This window comes from Antrostomus carolinensis, unplaced genomic scaffold (genome assembly GCF_000700745.2).
Source record: "Antrostomus carolinensis isolate BGI_N321 unplaced genomic scaffold, ASM70074v2 scaffold6534, whole genome shotgun sequence".
Taxonomy (NCBI): Eukaryota; Metazoa; Chordata; class Aves; order Caprimulgiformes; family Caprimulgidae; genus Antrostomus; species Antrostomus carolinensis.
The window spans coordinates 27,282-54,414 of record NW_010308602.1 but is presented as its reverse complement, the minus strand read 5'-3'; the positions used below and the strand labels follow the sequence as shown (position 1 = coordinate 54,414).

Sequence of the window (27,133 nt, the reverse complement as noted above, 5' to 3'; positions counted from 1 at the left end):
CAAAACAGAAGGTCCCACAAAAGCTTCCACTGATAACTCGCCGTCCTTGAAGGCTGACGAAGCCCAAGACAAAGAGGAGCCTAAACAAGCCGACGTGCCTGCTGCTGACACCACTGCCACCACCACCCCTGCCGCAGAGGATGCTACTGCCAAGGCAACAGCGCAACCCCAAATGGAGACAGTGGAGAGCAGCCAAACCGAAGAGAAGACAGGTGAGTGAATGCCTCCTTGGGGAATGGGTTTCTCCAGAAATTGTTACCTCTCGTGGTTTCTTGGGGACACATCTGAGGTTGGCCAGCAAGAGCTGGTGCGGGGGTTGGACTGAGGGTTAACGAGGGAATCTTCTTGCTGGGGTGGGGGGAGTTGCATGTTCTTTCTTAATGCCTTCTTCCCTGCTGCCCAGCAGCTTTTGGAAAAACTGCATCTCCTCTCGAGGCTCCTGTTCCTCTAGGTGGAGGTGCCATCCAGCCCTTATTTTCCATGGTGATGGGAGAGTGTGAGCCAGTTGGGAGGCTTGGAGGAGGCTGGGAGAGCTCCCCAAGCTCTGTGTATGTGTGGTGGTTCTAACTTGGCTGGCAGCCAAACACCACACAGCCACTCGCTCACCCTCCCCCAGCCAAGAAATGGAGGAGAGAATCACAAGGGTAGAAGTGAGAAAAGTCTAGGGTTGAGATAAAAACAATTTAATAATTGAAATGAAATTTTAAAAATTAAAATAATAATAATGACAATAATAATGATAATGACAATAATAATGGAATACACAAATGTGTGATGCACAGTGCAATTGCTCACCACCTGCTGACCAATGCCCAGCCCATTCCCAGCTAGTGATCTCAGAGCAGAAAAAAATCCTGAAACCCCAATACCAAAAAAGTGAAAGAGTTTTCTGGCCAACCCTCATTTATATACTGAACATGATTTTACATTATGCCAATTTGGACCTGTTAATCTTGCTGTGCTCCCCCCCAGCTTCTTCTACACCTGCAGACAAGCAAAACATGGGAAGTTGGAAAGTCCTTGATTTCTTAGCAACAACTAAAAACATCAGTATAATTATCAACATTCTTCTCATACCAAATCCTATACTGAAACCAAAACATGGTGCTATTCTAGCTGCTAAGAAGAAAATTAGCTCTATCCCAGCTGACATATGCTAGAGAGAGTGATGAACCTTCCCAGTCACACTAGCACAGGCAGCTCCAGTGAGACAACAAAACAGCCTGAGCTAATAATACCCGCTCACTGGAGGCTGCAGACTTGAGCTTAAAATCTCACAAGACAAAAGCACTCTCCTACTGCAGGAAGCCATTTAGCCTTGCTGGGAGGATGGTCAAGAAGGAGTCAAAAGGTCCTATTTTCCATCTGCTTGTGAATGGATGAGATTCCTGGTACAACCACATCCTAGGCAGGAACATCTTGTTGTCAGCATTGTTTTATAGGTTGATCCACACCAATACTTCTAGCCTCTGTGCTTGGAGTAGCCCATGACAGCCACTCTTGCATGAAGCTCTCTTAGATGTGTCAGCTGGGTCAGACTTACATAGTGAGAGCATAAGGTAGGAAAAGGGAAGATTAAAGGCTTTGACAGCTCAGTAAGTGAGAACAGAAGGAAGCTGAATGCAAACAGTCACTCTAGGAGGTGTTTTCAATTCTTTGCTCTTGACTGAGTGCAGCTCTGCTTAACTAGTTCCCCTGGGAAGAGGTGAAAAGTTTTGAGAGGCAAAAGTGAGCATTTTTGGCAGAGGCATAGTGCTTACAAACCATAAAGAAGACCTGGTTTTGAATTGTAATACTGACCTGGGTAGAAAATGCATCAGAGACCTGAGGATACTTTTGCTCTTGTCTTTACCTTCCTTATGTTATCAAAGAAAGAGAACATAAACAAACAAACAAAAAAAGGTAACCTCAGAGGTAGGCACCACATGAAGCTCAATCAAGAGGCAGTGCCAAGCATGACTGGCCTCCATGTTAATGGGACATTAAGTTGTACAGGGTGTTCTGCATTCATTGTCTTGTTGGAGCAAAAATGTGGCATATGACCTTGATATTCATAAACAGCCCGATGTAAATGTTACAGAGCCTCCCCAGCCAATCTTGCACTTACTGATGTTTCTCCATAATTTCATTTGGTCCACTGCTTCCCTTCCACAAACTACAATTCCCACTCTCTAATTAGAGTTAACAAGCTTCATAGCTAACTCAGGGCTTTCAGCAACTCTGTTCCTGCTCAACAAAGTGGACAGATAGGAAAGAACAGATATCCAAAAGGACAGATAAGTACTTTTACCTCCTTTCATTTAAGCATTTCTAGAAATAAGCCTTGAAATTGCATCATCCAAGTTGACTTTTTGTTGTCCAGGCCTCCACCCCTTGTTCTTACTCTGTGTGCTGAACTGAGTGGCAAAATAAATGTCACGTGATGTGTGAAATGTAATTTTGTATGTTGCATGGTGTACTGTGTTGTTTTTATACTTGGGCAAAGGTATAAACATCAATGACAAAAATAGGAGAGTGAATCAGTGTTTTGGGGTCCTCTGTACACAGGATAACGAGTGCTTATTAACTCTTATTTAAGACTTGGGATGCTTTATTCCTAAACAGGAATAGTGATTCTGTTTTGAATTAACATTCTGTTTTTATTCAGATCAATCTGCTCTAATGTAGAGAGGTAGGAAATTCATAGTAGCAGGCTATTTAATTTGCTTAATTTTACCTGTTTTGAGTCACCAGTCATCAAAGAATGCTTATTTCTAGGCAGTATTCTAAATGATTAGAAAGTATCTTCCCCTTGCTCTTGTTGGCTTTAACATCATTTGAAGTGGCCAGCCGTTCATGGCCACATCATTTGAAGTGGCCATTTGTATGCATGATTTAATATGCATTTAACATGATACTGTTACTTATGTGAATATCTAGCCAACAGAGTAAGTTGGAATATCTACAACCAAATATAAATTTAAAAATGAGTTTTCAGTGATTGTTTGAGTGTTCAAGAGCAGTATGTACATCTATTTATACTTATTCAATATGCATGCAGTGATACTCAAGCTTACCAATGTTTGCAGAAAGCAAACATGGAAGGTGTGTGGCCACAGTCAAACTGATAGTCTCTTTAAAATGCTAATGAATATAGATTTTTTTCCTAAATTCCTGTTCCAGTATGATATTAGCCTTCCAGTCACAAATTCAAACAGCTGGGTAAGTGCCCCCAGAGCCACCCAAGAAAGAAATGCAAAAAAAGATTAAATAGACCTTCTTGTCCATTCGGCTCATGGCAGGGGCGTTGTAACTGGATGATCTTTAAGGTCCCTTCCAACCCAAAACATTCTGTGATTCTGTGATGATTCTATGGTCTCTCTGAGGATACTGGGCTGTGTTCTGCTGTACACTCTATAGCACAACATCCAGAATAGTAAGAAGCTGCTTTCTCCTTAAAGAATATTCCACAAAAGAGCATCATCACAGCATAAAAGTTCCCACGGACAGGAAATATTTCCTGACAGAAAGCCTGTTTTCTTTTTCCTATCTTCATCCTATTACTCCCTCTCATCTCTTTAAACCTCTCTGGTTTAAACCTCTCTTTTGGTACTTACTCTTTCCATAGACTTAAAGACATTACTCCCTCTCATCTCTTTAAACCTCTCTGTTTCTCTCTTGGTACTTACTCTTTCCATAGACTTAAAGATATTTCTCATGTCTTGACCTTTCTCCCAGTCATCCCCCAGCAAAGGCAGCACTGGTGGTTGCTGGCAGGGCTGCGATGGTCATTTGCTAAAGGGGGAGTGCTAACAAACATCTGCCACTCCAGTACTCCTCCAGCCTGGGGACAGATCCTCTTTCAGCTTCATCAGTCCCCTTCTCCCAGAAGTCATCCCCTTGGCTTTCAAAGGTCACCTCTTATCATTTCTGTGATCGAAGACGGGCACAGTAGTCTGCGGTGTCAGGCTGCCAAAAATAAATCAAATTGGCTCCTCGCCAGTGTCATCGGTTGGCTGGTTGCCATGGCATGCTTGGCTGCTACTACCATGAGGCGTGCCGACCATGCTACTTTTGTGCAGTGATGTTCATCTGCCTTGAATTTTACTACAATGGCTGTATCGTGTTATCTGTGGATGTCTTCCCTGGTGCAACAGCACAAGCAGAAGGCAAGCACATTTCATTTAAATCCAGAAGAGATTTTTATCTTCATCTAAGGGCAGAACAAAAAATGACAGGAAGAGGGAAAAGGAAAAACTAACCAGACACTGAGAAGTGCATGATTTTTAATGCTTAATATTTAATGTTTCTGGAATGGGGGAGAGGCTGGGTGATTCTTCATACCAGCCGCCAATTCCCCTGACAGCCCTCAGCTCTCCTTGTTACTCAGTTCCACATACTCTACCTGTCTTTTGGTAATGGCTTAGGAAACGGCTTCAAACAACTGTCCTGTATCCAGTATTAGTTAATGTGGAAGTCCAGGCATTCCCAGTTGTACAGCAGGGCAGTTTCTAGGCGTTCTTCAATGTATCAAAAAGTAGATGGACAAAGTAGACGGGTTCCAACCTGGGTAAGGCATTAAATGAATCAGTGGGCTTTGTTCAGTGGCAGTGAGGGATTGATGTAAGAAGAACAATCTCTTAGTTCTCTTCACATCTTTTGGTGGGTGACTTGCACGCTGAGAAAGTGTTCTCTTATCTGAGCACCCTTGCCAAGACTTATGTTTATAAGCTTTCTTGTTATGATCCAAGTTTTGAGTCTTTGGTGTTGGTATTATGCTCAGAGAGGCTCCCTTAGATGCCAACCTACTCAACAGGACAAAATTCAAAAGCAGTAGGAGGGAATTTATACCTTACATATGGATGAGGAGGTGAGTCTTATTCTAATCTCGGTTGCATTGGCTTAAATCCAGAGAGTCTCCATCAAAGTTACTGGAAAGAGTCTACATTAGTGCAGCTTTGAAGTGAGAGCAGCATCCAGCACAGCAGACTATAGAAAAAGATGGGCTACTGTGTGCCTTAAAGGAAGGAGAGGAGGTGAATGTCACACAATGTTAGATTCTCTTTGTACTTTCCCAGGTTTTAGAGTCTCACCTCCAAATTTGGCTAGCTCTCACATCAAAAGCACTCTCAGATTGTCAGGTAAAAATACAACAAAGCCCAGAAATGTGAAAGAGTAAATTGTGCCTAAGGAAACAAATGGATCTTCTTTTGTTGGGAAATGAAGAATGCTTTTTCCTGCTTGATGAATAGCTTTACAATGGAGCAGTTTCACAGATGAAATGAAAAATCAGCCAGATGACAATTGCTTTGCATGTAAGCGGGCCAACAGTTCCCCCAAGGCCCTATATCCTGCAAGCAAGGAGCACTGGGAGGCACCATCTTCTCTTCGGTTCCTCAGAGGGAGCAAGTCCCTATGGATCCTTTTTCATGGTTTAGAGTTGAATCAATTCTTTGTTTTCAGTTCAGTCAGCGTATTGATGGAAGGACAATACTTGCTGCACCTGGGGAGCACTGGCTATATAAAGATTTGGAAAGGGAGATTGTCTGTTGTCACGTACCAGCTAGAAGGTACAGCCTGGGCTACACAAGAGGGTTGCAGTTGTATAACTGGAATTATAGTCTTGGCCCATGGGTAGCTGGCATGAGGCACGACACCCTCACTGCCTTTCCTCTTTCACAGGAGCTTATCTCTGCTGCTACACCTGGCAGCCAAGGAAAGCAATGCAAATACAGTAGTCTTCCCATGACTGCCCCAGAGGGAACAACTCTAAGCAAGGGTGCCAGCGTTTTCTTCTCTGTAGTACTACTCCAGCAACAAAGTAAGACTATAAATGCAGTTTAGGTTATCTGCAACATGCTGAAAGGTGTCAAAGTACGTGCCTAGTCCTCAGTTGCTCTGAAATTTTTAATCTTTGCATTGTGTCTACATGGATATAAGCATTGCATATGTACTTCACAGCCTGCTTTGCATTAGTGCAAATAGCCATGTGAGGGGCAGGGTGAGGGAAATGGAATGTCACAGTTTTCCAGAGAACAGGAAACCTATGCACTACATGCTACAGGTGCAGGATTTCCTCCTCTCTTCCAGTGAAATACTGTCTCTGGTCCCATGTGTGCCTCAGGTCTGCTGTTTTCTAACAAGATGCAGCTTCCCCCTTCTAGGTGGGAACTGCATTAGTAGGCTAGTGGTGAAGCAGGACCTGACCTGTTTTAATGAAATCTTAAGTGTCACTAAGCATATTTACTGATGACAAGTTGTGAGCTGACTCTGGAAAAGGCCTCTTGAGGAGAGCAGGTTAACCACTGTTTTGCACCAAGGTGGTACCAGTTCTTTTGGGATCTCAGTAAGAAACACATGAGCGCTCAAGGCTGGTTAACTGCTTTATTTTGTGAAGGATGGAAATTTTGGGAAAGGTGACAGCAATCTTTCATCCCTTCTGGTGTTGAGAACCACAGCTGCTGCAGTATCAGCTGAGCCTCTCCTGGTTGATCATGGCACACTGTACAGAATTCCTGTTCATGGGGAGGCTGGCCAGCCTCACTCTTCTTCATGCCTTTGTAGTATTCTTCCAACTGAACAAAGCTATTCATCTTGAACCTGTACACTACTGATCTTCCTAGATGGTATACCAAACTTTGCTGAGAGCATTACACTCTTACATATCTCCATAGGAAGGAACTCTTACAAGCAGTACATACAGGTGGAATTGTTTAAGGCAATGCATACTAATGTCATGGTATGTGCTCATGCTGTGTAGTGGTTGCTCATGCTAACTCACAGCTCTCTACAGCCAAGGCCTGTGGTTTGAGGTTTGTGTTGCTCAAAATCACTGTCTCCTCATTACAATGTTTTCCATAGTGGCCCACTGTCATAGTTTAACACAAAAGGGCAACTAAGCACCACACAGCTGCTCGCTCACTGCCCCCTGGTGAGATGAGGGGGAACATCAGAAAGGTAAAAGAAAATTCGTGGGTTGAGATAAAGACAGTTTAATAGGTAAAGCAAAAGCTGTGCATGCAAGTAAAGCAAAACAGGGAATTCATTTACTACCTCCCATGGCAGGCAGGTGTACAGCCATCTCCAGGAAAGCCGGGCTCCATCACGTGTAACTGTGACATGGGAAGACAAGCACTGTAACTCCAAACGTTCCCCCCTTCCTCCTTCTTCCCCCAGCTTTATATGCTGAGCATGATGTCATATGGTCTGGAATATCCCTTTGTCCAGTTTAGGTCAGCTGTCCCAGCCGTGTCCCCTCCCAGCTTCTTGTGCACCCCCAGCCTACTCGCTGTCAGGGCAGTGTGAGAAGCCAAAAAGTCCTTGACTTTGTGCAAACTCTGGTTAGCAACAATTAAAGTACCCATGTGTTATCAATATTCTTCTAATCCTACATCCAAACACAGTGTTATACCAGCTACTAGGAAGAAAATCAACTCTATCCTAGCCAGAACTAGGACACCCACTACAACTTAACTCAGATCATCTTCAGAAAATGCTCTGAAATCCCCACATGGGAGGAAGGCTTTCTGCTATAAATGATAACCAAATTTTCTGCCAAGAAGGGCTCAAATAGCAGACCAGTAGACATAAGGATGATGAAATTTAAGTGGCAGCTGCTTGCTGTAGCTGCTAGCAGCGCTCTGCACCACCACCAGTGTCATCTCTTTACACTAGGATCAAGTAGGCTGAACTTTTCAGATAGGTGTGAGCTTGCAGAGTATCAGCTGGGATTTACAGCTCCAAGGAGCCGTGCTTTAAAGGTAGAAGTACTGACTCTATGATACAGATGACTGCCATATGCAGAGGAAAGGGATTGGGAAAGTTCACCAGGTCAGCATGATCAGATTAGTTAGACATTCCTCAAGAGCTGTATCGTAGGTGCATTAATACTGGATTATCAGTGGCAGTGCAGTGATCACTTCCAACCTCTTTGGCAAATCCATGAACTCTGACAAGATGAAGTTGTACTCCCAAGAGTCCATGCAAATAACTGGTAGAGGAACACAGAAATTGCCAAGCCAGGTCAGACCTAACATCCATTTTTTGTAGTTCTTGCAGTGGCTAGCACCAAATACTGCTATGGGCAGATTTGGGGTGAACTGCCTCTCTACTACTAGCACTCATCCTTGTCCTCTGCTGCCTAGGAGTTGGTTTAACAGTTAAAGCATGATGTATTATCTCTTTTGATACCAATTACAACTATGTCTTTATATGGCATACATAAATGCACAATATCTGATTGACTAAGTATCAGCAGCTCCCCCAACTCCAACCAACTGTGCAGTGGCCAGAATTTGCCACCATTGCCTTAAATATCTTTCTGAATTCGCCACCATTGCCTTAAATATCTTTCTGCACTTGTGTTATGTCACAGAAAGTGCAAAAGCTTCTGATAGCCCTACTTTATGCCATTGATTATTGTATATAGCATGATATAATATGCATATATGTGGCATAGTACCATAGCCCTTGCTGTTCATCTCTTTCCTGAAGAAAACACAACCAGTGCTTTCAATTGCTTTTTAAATTAAATTATTCCTATGCTTTTTAAGGTCTTTGTTGCTTTTCTCTGCGCTCCCTTTAAATCTGCAAATGTCCTTTATGAGATGGGGTGACAAACACTGTACGCATTAGTCCAGAAAAGGCTGTACTGGTAGACATGTATTTCCAGAAAGGCAACGTTTCTTCTGTTTTGCTCCTCATCCCAGTCCTTATGCACATGAACATCTTTGCTTTTTGAAGACAACTACCCAACAAGCACCAATGACTGCAATGACATCCAGGTCTGTTGTGGACTTGGGAGTTCTCCCCTTTGTAAAAGCACGGCATAAATATTTTATTTTGCCATATGATAGTCTGCAAGATTGGGCAGGGGCCAAAAGAACTAAAGAAAATGTAGGCAGTGACAGGAGGCTTACAAGTCAAGCCACTGGCATCAGCTCTGTTGGATAAGTTCCACCTCCAGTTCTGGACCTCCAATAGACCTGTGAGAGAACAGCTTATGCAAACTGAATTTGAAGAGGTCTCTAGCCACAACATGTTTCTCAAGGCTATATTTATGCTGCAAGCTTGCCTTAAAGGAGGGCTTCTTCACTCCCTAGCTTTCTTCTCTATTGTTGTTGAGTGTCTTTCGGTCAGAAAATAGAAGAAACACTTAATGATAATGTATGGGGGGAAATTAAATGATGGAGAGTGCTGCTATTGTGTGCTTAGCTGTTCTCTGAAGGGGAGTCTGGTCTGGTTTTGCAGGTTACTAGAACTATGACTTTCTTCCTAGTTCTGTATTCCCTGCGAAAGGCTCCCTCAGCATAATCCCTTAGCTCTAGTAGCCTGTACCATATAAAGAGCCTCACCAAATGTGGATGTGATCTGTGGAAATGTTTCTTTTTTCTTTCTGTGTCCTTAGCTACATCACTGTCAGCATGGGACACTGAAACAGAGCTGAAAATCTCAGCTGAGATCCTGGCAGCCAGGAGCCCATGTTGGACACCTGCCCTTCGCAGGGCTGCAGAGTACTCAGGAAAACAACTATGGAAACCTGGACAGGGCCCAGAGATGTAAGGGGAAATGCTCTTCTCCAAATGACAGTAAAAGTGAGACTCAAGGCTTCATGTAAATAAGTCTTAGATAAAGGTCATAAGGTCCCAATTATCCAGTGTTCAAATGACCACACACTTTCCAGCTGCACCTTGAGGCAATAGCAAATGAGTTCTCTTTTCATTATGAAAGAAAGCAGAAGGTGGAAGACACTATTTAACCTCTCCATCTTCCTTCAGCAAAACACAGTAATTGGGAATGCTAGTAGTGGTAACTGGACATTACCTGTAACCTACAGGGCATAATGAAGAAGAAAATCTCTCTGACATTTCGAAGAGCATCCAAATCCCAATGCTAAAGTGGTTGCAGTGCTGCAGAACCATTGCTGACAATGCATTGCACATGCAGGGAAAGGGATGGGAGGGCAGGACCAAGAGCTGTGACCACTTTGCAGGAGCATTCCCCAGTGCTGCTGACTTTGGTGCAGAACCGTCTTAGCAGCTGTGAAAAATACTTCAAAGACTTTACTGGATAACTGTTTGAAGAGATGGAAGATGGAATAAAGTAAAAGTAATTTAAAGCTGGGGTGATGAGAAGTACTTTTAAAAACCCCTTTGCTGTTCCATTGATTTGGAAATGACACAAGCCTCTAAGAAGGAGGTATGAATGCAAGCTTGGGTAGCAAGCCCATAGCTGCCTAGTTTTTAGAAGAGCATAGAACTCTGTCCTGTCACTGAGTGTGGGCTTAGAAATGAAAGAGTCTGTATTCCCGCTTAGACATCCTGTGTTAGTTATCCCAAAATTTCTCTTCCAAGCTCCCCTTCTTCCTCCCATCTTTTACAGCCTGTTTGGAGGCAGCGCTCACGAGCTGGAGCTACAGGTCTGAAATCTAAGCCTCACTAACTTATGTAAGGCTAGGATTTCACCTGTGATTTCAGTATCAGTGCTTAAACAATTCAGAGTAATCTTCAGTCATCACTGCTGAAAACAAGGGATATGCCACAGGAGACTAAGCCCTGGGCACGGAGCCTGCCCTGCTGCACTTCAGGAAGGCAGGGGGAAGAAATGCACAGCACTGCTGCTGAGCAGTGCCACTTCTCTGGAACAGCAGACTTCAGTCTCCAGAGATACTGCTCACTGCACTCAGTAAAGAGACACAAAATGAGAAAGAAAACTTCCTTTGAAAGAAAGAAAACTAACCTTAAGCTAGAAATCTTCTTCATGGCTGAAGCCAAATGTCTGTAAGAAAGATGGATGGAGTCACTGATTTTTTACATCATGAAAGAGGAAACTCCAGCCATTCCTGACTGATGTAGCATGCAACTACTTCTCATCCTAATTTCTAGAAAAAAAATATACATGTGTTTCTACCAAACAGAGGGATCAAGCCTAGTTGCAGTTCAGACCACCTCCACGCAGAGCTTCTGAGTCTTGCTGGGCTGGAATTTTTCTGTGAAACTCTTTTTTTTCATTAAAGAACCCTTTAATTTGTCAAAACCAAACATAGTGTACCAGTACAAGGAATGATGGGATTTGTAAAGTAATAAGAGAAACCTTTGTCTGCTTTTAGAGTAGCTAGCATATGAGGGTCAGGTACTCCCTGAATGGGACAGAAGACAGGGTGGGCCCATGTCTTAACCTAGGAAGCTGAAATCCAGTGAGCTTTGCATGCAAATCATTGGGCTGATGGACAAAGTCTCCCCTGATCCCTCCAGCTGGAGCTGTTCCACTTTGTATAAATTATTTATTATTTGGTTGAGCTGGGATATGGAGTTTAGTCTTCCCCATTCCAGATGAGTGCCCTCATCACTGGTCCACAGAGTCAATGTTTTCCTCTGGCCCAATGCCTATTTAATAATTTATGGAAGTGGAACAGCTCCAGCAGGAGAGGAAGAGTAAGAGAGACATGTTCATTCACATGGACATCTCATGACATCGCTTTGTGACCAGCAGGCAAGACCAGAGCCAAGGACCTTTACAGCAAATAAAATCAGCTGGAGGACCAGGGGAGACAACATGAGCATGAAATGGTGGGGTGAGACTTCCTGTGCCTCAGTGTAATTTTAGAGCAATTTCAGAGCAGCTCAGGCCTGGTGGGTTCATGCCTCAGATAAGACCCTCTTGTGTGACAGCCATTGTCAAAATGATAGTGCCCACGTCAAAAGTATGGGCTGCTCCACCTTGGACAAAAACTTAGAAACTCTGCAAGTGGCAACTGTGGTAACTCACAGCCTCTGTGGACCTGTGCAGAGCTGGGCTTCATAGCAGATTTTGGCTACACCTGAGATAGTGGAGGAGCAGCTACTGCTTGGTCCCACAGCCAAGTCAGGGCCATCTTGGGCTAACAACATGAGCAAGGGGACAGCCACAACAGTGCTGAAATGTCCTTTGATGAGAGAGTGAAGGCTTGTCATTGTAGGCTAGCAAAGGGCTGGCTTAGCATTCCATAAGGGTACCTTTTTCCACCATAGTGAACTGTACTGAAGAGCTTTGACTTTGCCATTGACCACCCAGACGTACCTGCTGCTCCAGAGTGTTGGGTGATGCAACCTGGCCTCATGCCACCGTGGCACAGCTGGCTCTGCATGGGGCATGGGGACGCCTCACTGTGCCCATACAAGGTCTCCCCAGCATTTGCAGCTGCTCTATCAGGTGCCCTCATGTCAAGGCCAAATTCATTACCTGCCTAATTGAACTGTTATTATGAAAAGTCAATTAAACTGAGATGGCTGCTGTGGGATAACTGCACCAGTTTGCTTGGCACAGCACTTAGAAAGTTCAGAGGCTGGAAAGTCCCTCCCAAACTGGGAGAAGGTTGTTTTTCTTAAAAAACAGAATAAAACAAGAAGTCCCAGATTTGAATTAAAATCAGAATTACTGATGCTAGCTGCTGCCACCTTCACAGGGAAGACTGCTGCTGGCAACGAGAGCGCTTGTGAAAAGTCTTGCAGTCAGCTCCCTCCTTCCTGCCCACTGTGCAGCTCGGCTCTCTGAAAATGGCCAGCACCAAGCCCAGAAATACAGAAGATTTTCTGCTCTGGCCTCTTTTCCCTGTCCAGCTTTGCTGGGGCAGGGGAGGAGAGCAGCCTCATAGCTCTGGGCACAGAACGGTTATGCAGTCCAGCCTCCCACCTTATGACAAGCTGTGGCTTTTCACCTCCCAACCCTTAGGCTTTCTCATGGCCACCCAAACAAGGGGGAGCTGGACTCTGCAGTATGAACTGGGAAAAGTGTCCAACTGCCCACCTAGTTTTGCAGGATGGGTGCTGTGACTCCTCATCTTTCCATCCCTGGAGGGCTGTGATTAAGCAGTGCCAAACAGGGGATTTTGGGCAGAGGGGAGGGTTGCTCTGCACCAGCAATGCCTCTTTCTATGTCTGGGCTGTCATAACGTGTGTGATGACCTCCTCCTGTTGAAATGAAAAGCAGAGGCTCCCAGGAGCTTCAGTGGCTACAGCATTAAGCCTGAACTGACTCCTAGAGAGCAGCAGCTGTGTTTCAGTGCCCATTCTGCACAGAACACATTGGGGTCTTACGTATCTGCACACCAGCTGTGCAGATGGGAAATACTAGTAATGTCTTTGATGCAAAGAGCTAGTGGTGTTGATGTTACAACTGCTGGGGACAGTTACCAACAAGATGGCTGTGGAAGGCCTGACAACAGGCACTTAATTCATTTTAGCATCCAGTTTGCAGAGCCTTGGTGATGATGGACAGGAACAAGCTAAGGATCTCTAAATGAATTTTCTCCTTCATTTAAACACAAAATGGGAGGACGGTAAAGGGAAGAAAAAGAGACATTTTATATCGTCTCCTTGATTGTAATTCTCTGCCTTCGGCTAGATCAATATCATTTCTGCTGGAGATGGAGGCTGCCTCTGGTTTCCATGGCAATCTGGTTGTTGGAGGCTTGCAGGCTCCATGAATCCCCAATTTATCAGCCTTCTAGGCTTTAATAACGGAGACCAGCACTCAGGCAGCTTATGAATGGCACATGTCTTTTGGGCTGGGGGAAGGGAGAAGGGAGCATGGTTTGTAGTAAGGGCTGCAGCAATTTGTTTTCCTGCCACCGACAGCTGAAGGAGGAGGAGTACGAAGGGAGGAGCAGTGTGTTCATTCTGGGTGTACTGAAGGAATTTCTAGACCTTTTTGCTGCAATTACGGAAGATTTTCTCCTCTGGCTTCTTTTCCCTGGCCAAATTTTCTGGGGCAGGAGAGGAGAGAAGCCTCACAGAACATCCTGTGTGATGAGGTGGGAGCTGTAGATGGAGAACTCAAAGGCTCTAGCATTCTGCACGTTTTCTTCCTCTCCTTAACCTTCTTTATTTCAGAATCAGCAGTGCATGAATGCCAGCAGTCTGCCACAGTCTTGGGTTCATTTTTATCCCCCTACTGATGCTATCACAATTGCCAGGCTGATCAGTGGAGCTGTAAGATGGGCAGACCTCTGAGGGTCTGATCTGTCTATCAAACTTCTGTCACTTGCTGTGCTATTCTCTGTGCATCTGCCAGGCCTCTCCAAACCCAAACCTCCATCTATGTGCTGTAAGCTTTACTCCCTGAATTAACTACTTTGCTGGAAATGTCCTGACTGTACAGGAATTACTATCAGTCACTTCGATAAGGCTGTATTTTGCTCACTTATTCATGATCTACTCAGAGTATTTCCATTTCTTCTTATCTTTCCTCTGATTTCTCCCCTATGATCTCACAGGATAGCCACCCTAGAGGGGCTAAAGAATAAATGGATACGTCTTATTAAGACCTTGTTCTTCTGTCCCCTCACATACCCTCTGTTTCTAAACCATCCTCCAGAACTTAACCCAGTAAGGGAGAAAAGATGAGTGACAAAAAAGAATACTGTTGCTTGAGATGGGGACATCCTGTTTTCCAATGTGCTGCCAAGAGCGGCTGCCAACTGTTAAGTTCCACAGCTGGAAACAAGTAAAAACCTCTATATTCAAGCTGTTTGAATCACAAGGTATTTAAGGAATTAAAAAGAGTAGCCTTTCTGGTCTGCAGGACATAATGTGGAATCAACAGGGGCAGGGGAGGAGAATAGTAAAGAACAACTTGTGGGTTATTTCTTCTTAGGTTTTCCTTGGTTGAAGTAATGAATGCCTTTCTTCTACCTGCCTTCCTGTGATGGCTGGGAGGACAAGTATTGGTGAGATTGCTGCACCTCCAATTTTGGCCTGAAATTAGGACTTTGTGGAATTTCTGGAATCATCGAAGCAAGGCATCACACCTATGAACGTGCTGCTGTGTGCAGAGTGTCTGGTTGAGATACTGGAATGAAGAGGCAAGGTGACTCAGCCTCCTGGGTACACCACAGGCTTTTGTGTGACCACAGCCCAGTTCTTCATAGTCTTCTCTCTCTAAAATACAGATAAAACCCTTTGCTTTCTTGACTGGGATGCCTCAAGGATAAAATACCTCCATGATTGTGAGTTAGGCCATTGTTGTGGTGGTGAATACCAGATGAATATTTACATTGCTGACTGCCTGTAGCAATTTGGGAAAGTCACAATGGAGACAGCTTTTGACATTCACAAAGGTCTGGGTTCATCATAAATGTATGATCTGGATATTATATCCTGTTTTATCTTATCTCTCTGGTACAATCTGGATATTGTATCTAAAAAGAGCAGTACACTACCTTGCTAGAAAGTCAGGCAGTGGATAATGAAGAACTGTGGTCTTGGTGTCTGCAGGGGCATCTTTGACTATGGCTCACCCTTTTTGGGGAGATGGAGAGCCTGGTAGCTTGGACCCTCACCTGAAGGAAGCCTTTCTGCTCCAGCAGGACAGCTGAGCAACTGTTTGGGAATCAGATCAGCTCTGACCCCAGCTGATGGCTGGGGAGACCCTGCACAAATCACTCCTCATTTCTCCCCTTCAGGCTTCCGAGCTGTAAAGATTGTGGAGCCTTAGTAGGAGTCTGTTGGGGTCAGCACCTTTGATGCTGTTTGGCAGGAGGTCACTCAATACCAGTGCAAAACATCTGCCTCCAAGGCACCCTCATCCCAACAGGGCTCCTTTACCTCCCCTTCGACCACTGTACTACACAGCCTCCCACTTGCCCAGCACGTTCTGGTGCAAAAAAGCATCTCCACAGAAGCACCATGACAGACCACACTGCTGCTAGGTGGGAGCCCCTTGTCCTCCCTGAGCTGCATTTGCTTGTTAGCAGTGATGGTGGCCAAGAGAGAGGCACTGTTAAGGGAGATCCCACTGTCTGGAAACCTGACCACTTTGGTAGTCCTCTTCCAACCTGAACTGGATTGCAATTGCCCAGTTATAGGTAGTGTACTCAGGAACTTTGGGACAAAAGTGCTGGTAATAGGCAGGAATAAATGACCAACCAGCAGTAGACATGTAATTTGTCTCAGCCTTCGGGCCTGGCAGTGTCCATGGGTTTGGGAAGGAAACGGCAGTGGAGAAAGAAGGAGGGACGCTTCTTTCCCATTTTCCAGGAAGCGAAAATATTTGCAAATGTAGCTGTAACGGGGTTAACACCTCACTTCACAAGGAACATCCACCCTTTTCTCTCTCCATCCTCTTCCTCCACCACTCCCATTTCTCTGGAGACCTCATCACTCTCTCCCATCAGCCAAAGTTGAGGAGTTTCCATGGCAACCTGGCAGCTGGTGTCTAGACACTGTGAAAGATGCTTTGCAATGGAGCTGTGAGCCTGACTCCCCTCAGCACACCCTCCCCGCCACTACGCACCCTCCCGAGCATCTCTCCCACCGCTCCCTCCCTTTCCATCTACTGCACACAGGGATGCCAAAGCAGGGTGGGATTTCCATGGTGGTGCTGAGGAGTTTCCATGGCAACCTGGCAGCTGGTGTCTAGACACTGTGAAAGATGCTTTGCAATGGAGCTGTGAGCCTGACTCCCCTCAGCACACCCTCCCCGCCACTACGCACCCTCCCGAGCATCTCTCCCACCGCTCCCTCCCTTTCCATCTACTGCACACAGGGATGCCAAAGCAGGGTGGGATTTCCATGGTGGTGCTGGTGGCAGAAAGGCTTAGGGCAGGAGGAGAGAGAGAGAGGAAATCCCCAAGCCACTGGCTCTTCATCCTGACAAAGCGCAAAGGCAGCTGGGGCGACAGAACTGGGGCTGGCTGTCCTCTGAGGATTTAGCAGGATCAGAAGAAGAGGCAACTGTCCAAGCTTGGACCAAATTCATCAGCCATGGGACTAGCAGAAGTTGTTTTTTTTTCTCTCTGCTAGAGCAACTGAGGTTGGCATACATGGTGCTGAAACAAAGATGAGGCGGTCCAAGAAGAAGAGGCCTAAACTACCACGTATTGTGGCCATATTCACCTTTTTGTTTTAACCTTAACAGGCTGCTTTGGCAGCATCTTTCCAGTAGCAACCGGGGAGCTTCCCTGGACCTCCTGCCTGCTACTTGCAGTGGGAACATCCCTCCCTACCACCTTGGTGCAGGGTTTGCCAAGGGTGTGCAGATCTCCTGTGTGCCATGTGCTCACCAGGAGGACCCCCCCAGGGCTTTCAGGAACCAGGTGGTACCCTGGGTCCATCTGTAGTGAGTGAGGGATTCATTAGGGGTTTGGGAGAAATCATGCAAGTCAGTCCCCTTGACCAGACACAGCCACTCACCTGAAATATCCAGTTCCTTCATTTCTCAGTATTTTGCTGGGCCAGTGTAAGTCTGCCAGTTTTCAGAAGCAGTAAGTGGGGAGAGCGTAGGATTTTAGCACTGCGTATGACGCATCATAGGGCTGACTGCAATGGGCTAACTTGGATCAGGAAGCAAACTGTATAAGCAACAGCTCTGAACCTGAAGTGCATCTCATTTCAGCAGTTTCAGACCTACCATCGTCTGCCTGGAATCGGCTTCTGGCTGGCTAGAAGGACAGATGGATTGGGACAGATGAATCAAGCTGTGAAGCCTGGATCAAAATCTGGATCCAAATGTCATAAAAACCAGGAGAGGCTCAGGTCAGGGATTTTAAATGGGCTCTTCCAGTGCTCCTTACCCTCCAAAAAATGTCTGTAAACAGATTAATTTCTGGGGCAGACAAGGTCTGCTTATAACAGGGCAGGAAAACCCAGATTAATATTTGGGAGCAAAGAGGAGACCAGACGAGGCACAGGTTTTCAGTTTCATCTCTGACCAAACTGTAGTTGGCAGAGGACAGAGGGAGAAAGGAATGAGCATATGACAAACACTAGAGAAAGAGCAGCGGCTGAGTAGATCTGGGAAATACTTTAGCATGAAGGCATGGGAGAATTCTAGCTGCTCAATCAATATCAGGAATAATTGTGCAAACAGTGGGAAAGCAGCAAAAGCAAAATCCCTGCATCTGTATTAGATTCCCAGAGTGTTTGTGCAATTTCTCTTCTCTTGGCATCAGCTGTGGTAATTTAAAGATCTGCAGTGGAACAGAGACAAAAAGGAAAACAAAACCCAAGCCACCAGCCACAAAAGAAATTATCAGCAGAGAGGTTGCTGCTACTATGGTCATAAGCTGATGTCTGCTCTGATTTAATTAATCTTGGCAAGTCAGACGGGAGCTGGGCAGGTCCCAAGAGACAGTGTTTTACCCGGAAATCCACTCAACCTAATTTCACTAATGTAGGGCAGTGGAGAGACTTGGAGAGGAGCCTGCACGCTCAGCCATTAGAGCACAGCGTAGGCAAAGGCAGCTGGAACTACCACCATCCAGCAAAACCACTGCTTGTCTGCCTGCTTCAGCTTTACAGCAACCACAGCTGCATATGTTCGAGGTGTTTACTCCTCATCAGGGCTCAGAGACATGACTCTCACCCTTTCCAGGCAATAAATGGAGTGCTGAGAGGCAGGAGCTCTCTAAGACCCTATTTCAGTAAGGATCTGTAGTTCACTTCCATATTGTTTCTCTTCCATGGGCAAGGCAGTTCCCTCTCAGGTACCAGCTGGAGCTGTAGGTATGAAGCAAGTCTCTGACACAGGCCCTTCAGCTGGGAAGCAAACACACTTCAGCCTCTCCCACCATGCAGCTCTATCACTTAAGCAGTTTTGCAGTAACAGATTAAGGTTTGTCTGAGGCTGCCAACCAAAAGGTTTCTCAACTTGGCTGCCCCATCCAGGGTGTTAGATTGAACTGAGGCAGCTCAGCTCACAGATGCCCGTCTCTTTGGCAAAATGATCCCATGCTATGGGGTGATTTGGACTGCAGCGTAGATTTCAAAAGGCCGAGACAAAAGGCAAAACTGCAAAACAAATTGAAATCTCAAAGCTTGTCTGGAACGGGACCACAGGGCTGGAATAACCAGGAACAGGGCAAGTGATGACTGATGTGCATTAAAACAACTGCGAGGGTGATGACTGGAAGCACAGACTAGGTGGTTTTTATTGTGGGTCTTGGTTTGGGGATTTTTAGCCTTTTGAATTTTATTTTTGGCCCCTCCTTGAGCTTCTTTTGCTGCACATTACAGCTCAGCCTCCCCTCCTGTTCTGTTTCCTCCATGCATGCACATGTTTTGTCTTCATTTTGTGAGTTTGGGCCCTTCTTTTTGCTTTGTGGCTGGAATGCTCTAGAACAAATGTGGATGTCTTCCGCCTTGGCTTGCTAAAGATGTAGGTGTTCCCAGGCTGCAACTTCTATTGTCCTAAAGCAGGCATCTAAATAGGTCAGGTTAATAGAGTCCCAGAAATGTCATGTTTATTTCCACTAATTAGAAAGGGAGCAGAGGGTGAGAAGATCAGCTGGAGATGTCTCTGTGTAGATGTCTGGAGTTAGGTGAGATATCTATCCGCTCTTGCTTCAACTTTCCCATTTCATGATCTCTTCATGTGTGTCTTGGTGCTACCCCAGTCCAGATCCATCTTAAGAAATAACTCACTGCCTCCTGCTTGTTCTCTGCCTTGCAAGTGAACACGGGGGACTCTCATCTTGCAGAAAGAGATCTCACAGTGCTGGCATGTTCAGAAGGGAGGCAACTTTAGACAGGTGGAAATTTGGCCACCCGGGATGAAATGCTTTTGTTCCTCAAGCAGGGGATGGAACATTTTTTCCTAAAGGAATTCCCTGAATTCTTGCCTGCTTTTTTGTCACCTTTTACACCTATTCCAACAAAGTGCAAAGTGAATGTGAAATGCCAAGGCTGTGCAGTTCTCTCCATATAGCTATATCTGTCCACTACAAAGCAACAGATGTGACAGCCCAGGGTTCAAAGAAGTGGGAAATCAAGACTAGTATTGGGTAAAAAGCAACGTAAGAAATACCCTGTCTGATGTGTGGAATCCCCAGGATAGCTATCTACTAATCTCCCCAGGGATCTTCTTGCCCTCCTTTTCTGGGACACTGAAAACTAGGCTAGAGAAAACCCCAGAGAACATATTGCAGAAATAGCCTGCATCAAACAAACTGGTGAAGGGTGAGTTGGATGAACTGTCTTACCTCTTCTCATGAATCAGACGCTGCTATTAACTGGCCCTGATGTAAGTAGAGTTGTGCTGTGTTGCTCCTATTTCACAAAGAGAATCCTTTTCACTGCTGTGGTTCAGTGACAAAGCTTGAACTTTATTTTTTGTGCTGATTTTTTTTTTATCCTTTGTCATATTACTTTTAGCTAAAGTTCATTACGGTTTAATAACACCAGGTCGCTTCTTTTTCTTCATCCAAAAGATCAATGAAATGCTACTAAAGCTGCTAGGAAATATGACATAGCTTATTAGGGTGTAGTAGTGCATAGGGTATTTCCCCTTATTGCTTTGACACCATGCAAGAAAAAGAGGCTGGCTGAATTTTCTGTGATAACTCCTATTCAAAAAAGTAGACCTCTTGTTTATCCTTGGGACATCCACAGTCATGAAAATTTGCTCCAGTTTGCCATGTATCCAGCATTTGATTTGTATGATTCCTCTCTGTTGGCTTGAATGTGTGGCTTTAAATCCTTTCTGCTGCTCCACAACCTCAGAGTCAGTCCAGGCTATTTCAGCCATGGCAGAAATAAATGAAGTTTCTGTGCTGCTTCAGCAGAGAGTCATCTGCCTACCACTAACTGCTCCTCAGAGAAGAGCAATGGGGACAGCAAGGCACCTCTGTGCAATTCCTCTGCCAGTCAGGGATCTCTGGGTGCCATGGGCACTCCCTGGAAATTAGATTTGCCACTGCGGTGAGACAACAGGGAACGAAACATGACAGAAAATCATACTTCAACCTGCCTGTTTATCCTGAGAAAAAGAATAGCATGGGAAACATTGTGAGCTACACCACGCCACCGAGGTTGCCAGCTTCCCTGAGTGCAGATTTCCTGCCCATCTCGCTAGGACAATTGTGAAGAGCCTACCACTATAAGAGCCGGACCCCACCCTGAGCTGCTAATGTAACAGGAGCATCTGTGTGACTTAGCAGTTTGTATGTCTTGGCCAAGGCACTCAATATCACAGCAGGTGTGCAGGACCTCCCAGTGTCTATCCCAGTGCTTGCTGCATTAATGGGCCCTTCTGGTGTGCTGTCCTGTGGTGGTTTGGGTGGATTCACCCTTTTTGCTTGCAGCCAAACACAGCCTGCTCTGTCACCCTCCCTGCCCCCCCTTGCCCAGGGAGTAGGGGAGAGAATTGGAAGGAAAAGGGCAAGGAGACTCATGGGTTGAGATACTAACTATTTGCTAATTAGAATAAAATTATAATGATAACAACAGTGATATCAGGATATACAAAGGAGTGATGCACAGTGCAGTTCCTCACCCCCTGCCAACCAATGCCCAGCCTGTGCCAGCCAGTGACCCCAGAGCCCAGACAGTCCTGAAACTGAAACCCTGGAAGAGCGAGCCCGAATGATCCCCGAGAGAAAACCCCCGGCTTCCGGTCACCCCTGGTTAATATACTGACATGATGTGATATGATCTGGAATATTTCATTGGCACATCCAAATGCCAGTTTGGGGTTTTGCTGTTCACTGCGCTTCTCCCTCCCAGTCCTAATGCAGCTGTGAACCAGCCAAACACGGTGGCCTTGGGCTGCAACAGCAACTAATAACATTAGTACTTCTATCAACGTTCCTCTCGTAACAAGTCCCACTCTGAAACTAAAACACAGCTATTCTAACTACTAAGAAAAAAATCAACTCTATCCCAGGACATGTCCTGAGGCAGCTGTGGGGACTGCTGGCTAAAATCTGTGCATATTTTCAGTAGGAAGAACAGAAAGTTTTAAACATAATGAAATATAGTGTCGGTGTTCGTGTTCCTGAAGCCGCATTGCCCAGCCTTCGTTGTTCTTTCATTCATCTTGCATTTACGTAGAGAAAAACCAGAAATTCTGCCTTACTAGGATCTATCAGAGCCTTATAGCAAAGTCTTTTCACTCAAAAATTAGGGGTAGATGGTTGTGCATTGGGATTCTACTCTTGGCTCCATAATTCAACGTGCCTCCTGCTGTGAATGCCTTGGAGAAGAGCAGGATTAAAAGGACTCCCCTTCCTACCCAGTGGAGTGTGATCAAGTCGTTCAGGGAAATTAACAAAACCAGGGCAAGCTGGTCTGCTTTGCCTTGCAATGGTACTTGCATCCTGTTTTAATCAGTAGCCTATTTTGTCTTTGGCTCATGGTTGTAGCTGTAGCATGTATAGAAGACCCTGAGTAGCATTCTGTTGAGCTGTTCAGCATCAAGGGAAAGAAAGTCCAGGGATGCTTTTGCTGACAGGAGGTTTGCAGGTGAAGGGGCTCAGGCTATGGGGATGTTCCCACAAACTCTTTCCTTTTGGAAAATCAACAATCAGAGTTTACAAAGACAAAAAAAGTATTTAAAGGTCCAGAAGCAGAGCCTTTAATGAAGGAGATTCAAGATAGGAAGTTACAGACAACTTAAAGGTGATCCATATGGAAGTGGTGCCTAGGAACATATTTAAAAGCTAGGCTAAAGAGCCAAGAGGGAGAGGGAAGCAGGCATGCAGCACCTACTGCCAGTGTTGGAAGCAAACACAAGTCTGCCATCTGATGGCATCGAATGAACCAGGCCAAAAATGCATAAATGGTGTCAGTAAGGAAAGTTTCACATCCCAATTAGCATTCTCACTCGTGCTAAACATGAGTGTGAGGATGCTAATCCTCACAAACTAAACATTGGCATGTGAACGTTTATATTGTTAAGCTGACAGCATGGGCCACGATGTGATCTTTGAATACACCAAGTAGCTTCGCCCCAGACAGCTCCTAGACACAGCCACCCTGTTCTGGAGAGTAAGAGAGTTCAGCCATATGGACATGAGCTGTGTGCTGCCAGCTGGCCTCGGGGCCAGAGAGCAGTCCCTGGCCCATTTATTTCCTGGTATAGCATAATCTGGTAGCCCATCAGAGAAACCAAGAACTGTCCAGGGACCCCACAGTCCTCTCTGAATGACCAGTGGAGGTATGTTGAGTGCCAACACTGAGGTATGTGACATGCCCATCTTGTGGTCTGTCCCACACCACCCAGCACTTTAGCACTTGCTTCTTTTCCCTGTTCTTTATCCTAAATCAGGAGTGATGCTGCTTGCTTGGCCTCTCCATGGTCTATGTGTATGTGTGTGTGGGAGGAGGAGTCGGTGCACTAAGACCCTTTTGCACTATTCTACCTTACAGCCCTGCAGCTCTAGGTGAACCATCACCTTCTCCTGTAAAAAGCAATCCACATGGTGCATAGACCTTAGTAGCATATCTGAAAGAGGCCCAGGAATGTGTTAGCGTACCTGATTGATGAGACCTGGTCAGAAGGAAATTGGAGACAATTAAATCTGTCCCACTGCAATGAAGGAGGCGTGGTATTTCGGGCTGGGTGAACTCAGCAGTAAGATCACTCCAGCTTGAGGGATGCTTCTTTCTTTTGCCTTGTCCCTCCAGACTGTTTCTGACCTTCCCTTGATTCTGATCCCCTGTTTAAGCTCAGTGTTGTGGGATTGCTGCTGGCTTTCATTTTAACTTCTCATGTGAACTGTGTGCCAGAACAAGGTCTCTGACTGACAAGCAGACCCAGCCTTCAGTTACACTTGTTGCTTCCCCCCCTGGGGCAGCTCTGCCTTCGAAAGGAGAGCCCAGAAAACTGGAGAGATAAAATAATGTCCTGGATGAAGGCTCCCACTCTTGAAGGCTTGAGATGTTTCTCTAGATCTCTGTTCAGTGTAAGAGAATCCAGGGTTACAGGTTTTAAAATGTTTTTCCTCTGGGTCTTCCAAGCTTCAAGTGCATGTAGAATTTTCTCTTTGTGTCCTCTTTAAGTCTTGGCAGGGAGGACCAGTGGCTGGCACAGTCAGTGGGTTCAGTAAAAGGTTGTGTGATCTAGCTGGTAAGCCAAGAGCCTAATCAGTGCACCAGATCAAAGGAATGGTGGTTGCCTCTCACATCAGTGGCGATCTAGGAAGCTCCTTCCAGTTGCACGTGCTTTCTGGCAGGGCTGGAGGTGTTTTGTGGGACCTACACACTTGCCTGCTGAGTGTACCCTAGCACGTTGTTTCCATGCTGCAGAAATGCCAGGGACTTTGAGACCTGGGTCACTTTGGGGAGAGAGAAGCCTGAAGCCATGCAGTCCATTGTGCGATGGCTGTGTGCACATGCAGGATGCTCTAGATCATGGATGACTAACCCTGGACAATCTCTTTCCCCACTAGATGCTGTAGAAGAAACCAAACCTACTGAAAGTGCCCAGCAGGAAGAGGTGAAAGAAGAAGAGAGCAAGGCGGACCAAGAAAATGCCTGAACATTAAGAAATGACTCCCCATTGCCCCTCCCTCCCTCCCCCTATCCTCTATCCTTCCTTCCCACCCCAATCTCGATCTCCCCCCTTCCTGCTCACATCTGTGAGCCTGTCCATCCCTCTCCCATTCCCACTTAAACCCTTTTTCTCTCTGTGTGGCAAACATTTAAAGAAAAAAAAAAAAAAAAAAGCAGGAAAAATCCCAGTCAAACAGTGTGGCTTAAACATTTCTTTGTTTCTTGGTGTTGTTATGGCGAGTTTTTTGGTAATGATGATCCAATCATTTTGGGAAAATTCTTGCACTGTATCAGAGTTCTTTGACCTGGCGCGTGCGTGTGTCTGTCTGCCCACCGCGAGCGCGCTCTCTCTCCCTCTCTCTCCTCTCTCTCTTCTCCAAGTGTGTGTGTGTGCAATGTTACGTTCATCCGAGGAGTCCAGACTTACCGAGTGAGTTAAAACAAAAAGAGGAAACAAACAAACAAACAAAACAAAATTCCTTTTCTTCCTTTTTCAATGTGATGGAATGAACGAAAGAAAAAAAAAAAAGACAAAGACCAAACCCAACAAACAAACGAATGAAAAATTAATACTAAACCCCAGTTTGTTTTCAGAACTAAAACAATGAAAAAAAAAAAAATGTGCCAATTAGCGTAATGCTTGGCTCCAGGCTCCTTTTTCAAACTGAACAATAATTATAATAAATGAGAATAATGATCATTAAATACCACCGTGTCGCATTTCTATGCTGCCGTACATCCTGCTGGCCCGCGGTCTTTGGTGGGCCACTTCTTGCGTGGCCCCACTGTGCTCCTCGGCCACCGGTCAGTGACCAGCCGCTCTCTCTGGCACTGCTGAGGGGATTTTTAAGGGAAGCAGGTTTGGATGTTGAGTGAGGTGTTAGCATCAACCAACATAAATAGTGAAAGTAGCAAAATCAGTTTTAGGAAAGAACAAAATAAGTGACCTGCTGGGAGACCTCTAGGCACTGATTTGGAGAAGCATGGTGACCTTGGAGGAATGAGCCGGCAGAGGGACCAGCTTTGGTCCATGCTGAAGGACTGACTCCTGCCGAGGGGTGCACCAAGGGCTGTGAGGGGACAGGGTCCTGGGGCCTGAGCCCGTCCCGGCAGTAGGGTGATGCTCACCCCGTTAGGCTGGAATTGGAGAAGTTGTTGAGTAGTATAGTGTGACCCTCCAAAAATGTTCTGCTTGGCAAAACTCATTAGGCCAGCGCATTGAATAAATAGGCACATGGGCAGGACAAGGTCTGTGATGTAAGAGCCAGTCAATGGCACTTTGAGAAATACCTCATTACTGCTCCCTGGTGAAACCCAGGATGGTTCACCCAGCTCTAAGGAGGGCCAAGGCTTTTAGCTGCCGTTTATGGCCTTCCCCTGCAGCCAGCTACAAGCATGGTGCAGGTTTGGCACCATGGGCAGAGCACCACCTCATCAGTCCCTACTGCTGCTTCCCATGGGGTGCAGGATGTGCCCTGGTGCACATCAACCACACGCCCACTAGACCCAACCTGTCCCGCTGCAGGACTGACAGATGCCCAGCCCTGAGCCTCAACAGCCATCAGGGTCTGCTCATCTGCTTATGAGCTGCGAGAGTGAACAGTTAAAGTGTATTCAGGAATAACTGGACTTTCACAAAAGCCCAGTTATTGCTCTTTCACTGGCCTGATCATTGTCATGTGCTTTCCCACCAGCTTGTGCATGGTTTCCTGGCTGCATTGGCAATGACAGCCTGCGTACCCTGCAGGATTGCCGTACGATGCTGCAAGGCCATCATTAAATTGGCCTCACAGCAGTAACACCAAAAAGATGGGTCTGCTGACAGGCTCAACGTTCCTTGGTGGCTGATGTTCAGAGTGGCAGCCCCGTGGCCTTCAGAGGGCTGGCTGGCCCTCCCTGCCTTACTCCTTTGTTCTCCTCCATCTCTTCGTTGGAAATAGGGAGAAAAGATGAACGGTGTCTCCTCAGAGATGATCGGTTTGAACGTAGACCGTGCACTGGAAGCACCATCAAAACACATCAGGAGTCGTTTCCATGTGCTTCCTGGTGTTGTGTAGAAATAAGAGAGAGAGAGAGTGGGAGGATTTTAAAAATGAGAAGGAAAGAGAGAGTGAGAGAGAGATTGGACAGAGATTATTTTAAAACAGGGATTAGAGAGAGGAAGGGGAGAAAAGGTTTTCGAGTGGATAGATGGATGATAGGGAGAGAGAGGGGAGTATAGCTAGAGTAAGAAAGATTAGAGTGAAAAAAGATGAGAGAGAGACAGGAAGACATTAGATCATATGGAGCAATAGATGATTGATAGAGATAGTGAAACGTAGCTAGCTAAAGTAGATTAGACAGACTAAATAGATAGAAAGATGGGCTGACTGACAGATAGGTATTGTGTCATACTTCATAAATGATATATATGCTAATATTCCCATGTCATGATGGGTGGTAAACCCTGAGACACCTTCCAGCCTGACCTCAATTCAGCAAATGTAGCGCGGACATCAGGCATTGCTTGGACCGTATGTCAGGTCTCACCACCCCGCCCGTTTCTGCCGCAGCAGGGGGGTGGATGGTGTTTGGGGAGGGAGAGAGAGCGCTCTGTCGGACACGGGGGGCCAAGGCGTAGGGAGGAGAGGCGTAGAGTATGTTTGCTGTTCGTAGCACATGAGGTGCCCAGCCCAGCTTGGATGTTGTAGACACCCCGTGTCTCTAGCACCAAGTTGAAAGAACTGAGGTTCAGCTCTCAGGCTTTGTGGGAGAGGTGTTTGGGAGGAGGCAGGAAGGAGAGGGCATGGTTTTTGTTTAGCCTCATCTCCTGTCATGACTACCTACAAGAGTTTTCTTAAGGACAGTCTTGCCTGTTTCTGCAAAGACTGTGTGGTCTTCTGACTTCAGACCCCAAACTTTTCATCTTG

General features: G+C 45.8%; 1 protein-coding gene across 1 annotated transcript in view; it reads left to right on the top strand.

Annotated features, from left to right (window-relative positions):
- Positions 1-24,929, top strand: part of GAP43 (growth associated protein 43) — a gene marked incomplete at its 5' end in the record, with an annotated part of 25,393 nt that extends 464 nt beyond the window's left edge. The window contains 2 exon segments of the mRNA XM_029084454.1: positions 1-212; positions 24,122-24,929. The exon segment at positions 1-212 is cut by the window's left edge and continues 99 nt beyond it. Coding sequence (XP_028940287.1) covers positions 1-212; positions 24,122-24,210 — 301 coding nt within the window.
- Positions 24,930-27,133: the final 2,204 nt, after the last annotated feature.